Here is a 7779-nt window from a genome sequence, read left to right as displayed (position 1 = left end):
CCCCGAACGGGAATAAGCGGCAGAAAATGGATGGATGGATGGAAATACATGGTCTTTTTTCTGCAACATCAAGGTATATATTGACGCTTGCATAGGTTTGGTGATAATGTTCCCCTTTAAATACGAAAATCTCATGTCAGTAGGCTTTTAAAGCTGAATGAAAATAAATGAAAGTGTTAACTGGAGGGAAGTGGAACATGATGTGGAGATTGTAAACCAATGAGGTGTGAGAGTGTTGGTTCCTTCCAGCCAATCGCAGCCAGAAGGTGGAGTGTCGACTTTAAAGTTCCAACTCAAGTTGTGCAAACGTCAAGTGTGTCGCCCACACGGACTCCAAGCTCTCAGCCTGCACGAATGCAACCTCCGTGGCAGCCTCGGATGCGTGAAAACAACCAATAACTGTAGAACGGGAGGCTTGGTTGGAGGATTTTTAACCTGCGCGCGTCGTGCGTAAAAGGCGCACTGACTCCTTTTTTTTTTTTTTTTTTTTTTTTTTTAATTTAAGGTTGCGGTGATATTTGAATCATGCTGAAAATGACCGAGGATCACGACAAGTGTGTGGGCGACCACCCGTGCAGCCCCTCGGGCAGCAACAGCTCCATGTCTCAGGAGGACTCCGACTCCGACGCGCCGTCCTCGCCGACGGGCTCCGACGGCCAAGCGTCTCTGCTCGCCGGTTTGGCCAAGAAGTTGGACTCGGAGGACGACGATCGTTTCCCGGCGTGCATACGGGACGCCGTCTCTCAGGTTCTGAAGGGCTACGACTGGTCCCTGGTGCCCATGCCGGTGCGGGGGAACGGATCCTTGAAGAACAAACCGCACGTCAAGAGGCCCATGAACGCCTTCATGGTTTGGGCCCAGGCTGCCCGCAGGAAGCTGGCGGACCAGTACCCGCACCTGCACAACGCCGAACTGAGCAAAACACTGGGCAAACTGTGGCGGTGAGAAAACTGGCTTTTTTGATGAAATAAAACAAAAGTTATCTAGAAGCATGCGTAAAAGTAGGCACAAATTAAAGCGAGTCTTGGACTGTTAACTTTAAGCCAAGGGTGTCAAAATGACGGTCCGCGGGCCGGATCAGGCCCACCAACAAGTTTTATCCGGCCCGCGAGATGAGTTTGCTAAATATAAAATATAAGCTGAAATTTTTGAATGAAAGAAAACTGTTATAATGGATTAAGCGGTGGAAAAATGGATGGATGGATGGATGTCCACAATAGCGATTATTTGTGTCCTCTCGTAGCAATGTGCCCTGTTAAGATAGAGCAGTGTTTTTCAACCACTGTGCCGTGAGATAGTCTGGTGTGCTGTGGGAGATGTCATTTCACCTATTCGGGTTAAAAATATCCATTGCAAACTAGATAGGGTACTTTATCGATTCATTCAGGAAAATTTAAATTCCAGCAGCAGTGTACAGAATTGAGATCAAATTTAAAAAGTAAGTAATGGGGGTGTAAATGGAAATAAAATACAAGATATCACAATAAGAATAACAATAAAAAGCAACAATAAGAATCAAACAATATAACGGTAAAAATAAGAAATATAACAAGAGAAATCCGGCAGTAGTGACCATGTTATGAAAATGTATTGCATTTTTTTTTTGCTGTTTATTTCAGTATTGTTATTGTCATCCTAGTACCCCCTGCCCCCCAGAGAGGAGTTGTACACTGATTGTTATTTATTACTTCTGTACTCTTGTCTTGTTCTGTATTTTCTATAGTATTTTGTATTTCTATAGTGTTTTGTATATTGTACAGGATTGCTTATTATTTTTATTGGTTAGTAGTCTGTTTATTTCAATTGTTAGTTTTTTTTCCTTTATTATCTCTTGTGTTATTTATTTTACCCCATATTTGTTCTCACTACCGCACCTTGAGTTGGAGTCTTTAATCTCGTTATATGCAAATATAATGACAATAAAGTCCATTCTATTCTATTCTATACTACTATTACTAGTAATTATAATCCGCAAATGTGCCGTTTTTGAGTGTCGGTGCTGTCTCAGGCTCGGCAGAGTAACCGTGTAATACTCGACGACAGCGGGAGGCAGGGTGCAGGTAAAAAAAAAAAGGTATTTAATGCTTAAACCAAAAATAAACAAAAGGTGAGTGCCACTAAAACGAAACCAAAACTGAACTGGCTGCAAAATAAACAAAAACAGAATGCTGGACGACAGCAAAGACTTGTGTGGAGCAGACGGCGTCCACAAAGTACATCCGAACATGACATGACAATCAACAATGTCCCCACAAAGAAGGACAGCGACAACTTAAATGGTCTTGATTGCTAAAACAAAGCAGGTGCGGGAAATAACGTTTAAAGGAAGACATGAAACTGCTACAGAAAAATACCAACAAAACAGGAAAAATCACCAAAATAGGAGCGCAAGACAAGAACTAAAACACTACACAGAGGAAGACACCAAAAAACTCCAAATAAGTCAGGGTATGATGTGAAAGGTGGTGACAGTACACCTACTTTGAGACAAGAGCTATAGTGATGCATGCTTAATTATGGTTTGAATTCATATCCAACAATTGCGAGACCGACTTTTTATTGTCCCTATCAGCTGCTAAGTTTAATTTTTTTATGTATTCTGCTGGCGGTGTACCTCAGATTTTTTTCAATGAAAAAAATGTGCCTTGGCTTTAGAAAAGGTTGAAAAACACTGATATAGAGGACCTGGGACACATTATCTGGACACACATATATATGGTGAAATAATTTGTATCCCCCTTCAACTTGAAATAAGCCTAAATTCACACGTTTTGTACAGAATGAACAACTTCAGTTGAGGAAAATGGGTAAATAATAATGATATTAATAATAATCAATATTATTATTAATTCCATCTTCTGATATATTAAAAATTAACGTCAGTGGGAGCATTTTTTAAACTCCGCCGGACTCAATTCCACCTATTTCCCTGGTGAACATTATTACATAATTTATTCAGAAAGTAGAAATGACAACAAAGGAACATAGAACACTATTAACTACAAAATGTAAAAAAATAAACACATTATAATTTTGTATATTTCTAGGTTGTGCTTGTTCTATTTTTTTAAAACAGAAAACAATCTAATGTTGTCTTTATTTTTAAGTTATCATGCAATGGTTTTACCAGTCAGGCCCACTTGGGCATAGATTCTCCTTAATGTGGCCCCTGACCTAAAAATGAGTTTGACACCACTGCTTTAAGAGTTTTTAGTACAAAAAAAGCCATCCCCCTCGAACTTATCATTATCATTGACTCATCCAGATATTCATGGTAAATATTATTTTCGTTTTTTAACAGTTTGCTCTCGGAGAGCGAGAAGAGGCCGTTCGTGGACGAAGCGGAGCGTCTGAGGGTTCAGCACAAGAAAGACCACCCGGACTATAAGTACCAGCCTCGGCGACGGAAGAATGTCAAACCGGGCCAGAGCGACTCGGACTCTGGCGCCGAGCTGGCCCATCACCACATGTACAAAGCCGAGCCGGGGATGGCGGGACTGGCGGGGATGTCGGACGGCCACCACCACCCTGACCACGCCGGTGAGTGGCCTCTTCAAGGCTGTGGCAAAGAAATCTCTATTTTGTTTACAAACCCCAATTCCATATGAGTTGGGAAATTGTGTTAGATGTAAATATAAACAGAATACAATGATTTGCAAATCCTTTTCAACCCATATTCAGTTGAATGCACTACAAAGACAAGATATTTGATGTTCAAACTCATAAACTTTGTTTTTTTTTTGCAAATAATAATTAACTTAGAATTTCCTGGCTGCAACACGTGCCAAAGTAGTTGGGAAAGGGCATGTTCACCACTGTTTTACATCACCTTTTGGTTTAAAAACACTCAATAAACATTTTGGGAACTGAGGAAACTAATTGTTGAAGCTTTGAAAGCGGAATTCTTTCCCATTCTTGTTTTATGTAGAGCTTCAGTCGTTCAACACTCCGGGGTCTTTGGTGTCGTATTTTACGCTTCATAATGTGCCACACATTTTCGATGGGAGACAGTTTTGGACTGGAGGCGGGTCAGGAAAGTACCCGCACTCTTATATTACGAAACCACGCTGTTGTAACACGTGGCTTGGCATTGTCTTGCTGAAATAAGCAGGGGCATTAATGATAATGTTGCTTGGATGACAACATATTTTGCTCCAAAACCTGTATTAATGGTGCCATCACAGATGTGTAAGTTACCCATGCCTTGGGCACTAATACATCCCCATACCATCACAGATGCTAGCTTTTGAAGTTTGCGCCTATAACAATCCGGATGGTTATTTTCCTCTTTGTTTCGGAGAACACCACGTCAACAGTTTCTAAATATAATTTGAAATGTTGATTCGTCAGACCACAGAACACTTTTCCACTTTGCATCAGTCTATGTTGGATGAGCTCGGGCCCAGCGAAGCCGGCGGCGTTCCTGGGTGTTGTTGATAAATGGGTTTTGCTTTGCATAGTAGAGTTTTAACTTGCACTTACAGATGTAGCGACCAACTGTAGTTACTGACAGTGGTTTTATGAAGTGTTCCTGAGCCCATGTGGTGATATCCTTTACACACTGATGTCAGTTTTTGATGCAGTACCGCCTGAGGGATCAAAGGTCCGTGATATCATCGCTTACGTGCAGTGATTTCTCCAAATTCTCTGAACCTTTTGATGATTTTACGGACCGTAGATGGTAAAATCCCTAAATTCCTTGCAATAGCTCGTTGAGAAATGTCGTTCTAAAACTGTTCGACAGTTTGATTATAAATTGGTGACCCTCGCCCCATCCTTGTTTTTGAATTACTTAGCATTTCATGAATGCTGCTTTTATACCCAATCATGGCACCCACCTGTTCCCAATTAGCCTGAACACCTGTGGAATGTTCTAAATAAGTATTTGATGAGTATTTCTCAACTTTATCAGTATTTATTGCCACATTTCCCAACTTCTTTGTCACGTGTTGCTGGCATCAAATTCTAAAGTTAATGATTTGCAAACAAAAAATGTTTTATCAGTTTGAACATCAAATATGTTGTCTTTGTAGCATATTCAACTGAATATGGGTTGAAAATGATTTGCAAATCATTGTAATCCGTTTATATTTACATCTAACACAATTACCCAACTCATATGGAAACGGGGTTTGTAGAAAATGACATAATTGTTCCCATTTTGTCATACCAGGACAGCCGCACGGCCCCCCGACGCCGCCCACCACCCCCAAAACGGACCTGCACCACGGCCCCAAGCAGGACCTGAAGCACGAGGGCCGCCGCCTGCCCGACAACAACAACGGCGGCGGCGGCAGCAGGCAAAAACATCGACTTCAGCAACGTGGACATCTCGGAGCTCAGCACCGACGTCATCAGCAACATGGAGACGTTCGACGTGCACGAGTTCGACCAGTACCTCCCCTTGAATGGCCACGCCTCCTCCGCCGCCGCCGCCGCCACCCTGTCCTCTGAGCACGGGCTGACCGCCTACGGCTCCTCGTACGGCGGTTGGAGTCGCAAGAACGCCATGTCCTCCTCGCCGCCCGAGGTGGCCCAGCACCGCCTCCACATCAAAACGGAGCAGCTGAGCCCGAGCCACTACAGCGACCACTCCCACGGCTCGCCCTCGCACCCCGACTACGCCACCTACAGCAGCCAGGCCAGCGTCACCACGTCCGCCGCCTCCTTCCCCGCCTCCCAGTGTGACTATACCGACCTCCAGAGCTCCAGCTACTACAACCCTTACTCCGGCTACCCCTCCACCCTCTACCAGTACCCCTACTTCCACTCCCCCAGGCGGCCTTACAGCAGCCCCATCCTCAACAGCCTGTCCATGGCGCCTGCTCACAGCCCCACAGCCGCCAGCTGGGACCAGCCCGTCTACACCACACTGACCCGACCTTAGATCGGGGGCCAGGGACGTCGGGTCGAAGCACTACTAACGAAGGAAGCAATTAAAAAAAAAAGTGCCTGCTGATTTTATACAAAAAAAAGACACTTCTTACGGACGTTTTGTACACCAAGAGAAATATATAGGCGGCGCCTCCATGAGGATGTATTCTCGCCTGTACGCCTACGTTGTGTACATTCCCCGCACTAACAACCTCTTTTACACAGAAGTCTCCCTCACACTGCCTGCAAAAGCCACGGCCGACTTTTTTTCATCAAAGCTATTACAGAGCTGGGACATCACCTGTGTGAAAGGATATCTTGCGATGCTAGGTGGATAATAAATGCTATAGTTTTTGTAATTTATTTTAATCCCCACCGCTGACAAGCGGCTAGCAGTTTATGTGTCTCCATAAACCTCTAAACTAATAATAATAATCTCCACTACAGCTGCATTTATTTGTATATTAATTATTGTTATCACTGGAGGATGAAGTCAAACACAATATAGAGCAGTGGTTCTTAACCTTGTTGGAGATACCGAACCCCACCAGTTTCATATGCGCATTCACTGAACCATTCTTTAGTAAAAAAAAAAAATATATATATATATATATATATATATATATATATATATATATACAGTTATATTTTTTTTACTGGTGCACAAAATTATATATGTATGTATGTATATATGTATGTATATATATATATATATATATATATATATATATATATAGTATATATATATATATATATATATATGTATGTATGTATGTATGTATGTATATATGTATATATATATATGTATGTATATATATATATGTATGTATATATATATGTGTATATATATGTATGTATGTATGTATGTATGTATATATGTATGTATATATATATGTATGTATATATATATGTGTATATATATGTATGTATATATATATATGTGTATATATATATATATATATACACATATATATACATACATATATATATATATATATACATATACATATGTATATATATATATATATATATATATATATGTATATATATATATATATATATATATATATATATATATACATATACATATGTATATATACATATATGTATGCATAGCTCGGTTGGTAGAGTGGCCGTGCCAGCAACTTGAGGGTTGCAGGTTCGATTCCCGCCTCCACCGTCCTAGTCACTGCCGTTGTGTCCTTGGGCAAGACACTTTACCCACCTGCTCCCAGTGCCACCCACACTGGTTTAAATGTAACTTAGATATTGGGTTTCACTATGTAATGCGCTTTGAGTCACTTAAGAAAAGCGCTATATAAATATAATTCACTTCACTTCATATGTATATATATTTTTCCAAATTCAAGACAAAGTTATGTTTTGTTTACTGGTGCACAAAATGAACCATTCTTGAACATCACCTTGTTCAAAGAACAAAACCAACACGCTGCATTAACTCATAACAAATTACACACAGTGTGGGACTTCTGCTCGTTTGCTGTATCCATAATACGCCGACCGGTAGAAGTTTTTATTTACAGGATGAGTCGGGTGTGTCTTGACCTCCGCGGCAGAGGCTCCACCGAACCCCTGAGGCCGACTCACCGAACCCCTAGGGTTCGATCGAACCCAGGTTAAGAACCACTGATATAGAGGGAGAGAGTAAGGATCTAGTGTTGATATTGTTAAACTGTCAATAGTACTCGCCAGTTAAATCACCAAAATGATTCCCGAGCGCGGCCACCGCTGCTGCTCACTGCTCCCCTCACTTTCCAGGAGGCTGGAACAAGAGTATGGGTCAAACGCAGAGACTAATTTCACCACACCTAGTGTATGTGCGACTATCAGTGGTACTTTACTCCGAAATACATTTGAAAATGTACAAGTTTATCAATGCGATCT

At 41.5% G+C, this 7779-nt stretch overlaps 1 protein-coding gene across 1 annotated transcript; it reads left to right on the top strand.

Annotated features, from left to right (window-relative positions):
* Window positions 1–326: 326 nt before the first annotated feature.
* LOC133541400 (transcription factor Sox-8-like) lies at window positions 327–6235 on the top strand. The gene is given in 4 exon segments (XM_061884797.1): window positions 327–941; window positions 3302–3540; window positions 5174–5301; window positions 5303–6235. Coding segments are annotated over 4 exon segments (1368 nt in total). The 5' UTR covers window positions 327–525; the 3' UTR covers window positions 5888–6235.
* Window positions 6236–7779: the final 1544 nt, after the last annotated feature.

Source organism: Nerophis ophidion, linkage group LG23 (assembly GCF_033978795.1).
Source record: "Nerophis ophidion isolate RoL-2023_Sa linkage group LG23, RoL_Noph_v1.0, whole genome shotgun sequence".
Taxonomy (NCBI): domain Eukaryota; kingdom Metazoa; phylum Chordata; class Actinopteri; order Syngnathiformes; family Syngnathidae; genus Nerophis; species Nerophis ophidion.
This window is presented reverse-complemented; position numbering and strand designations above follow the sequence as displayed.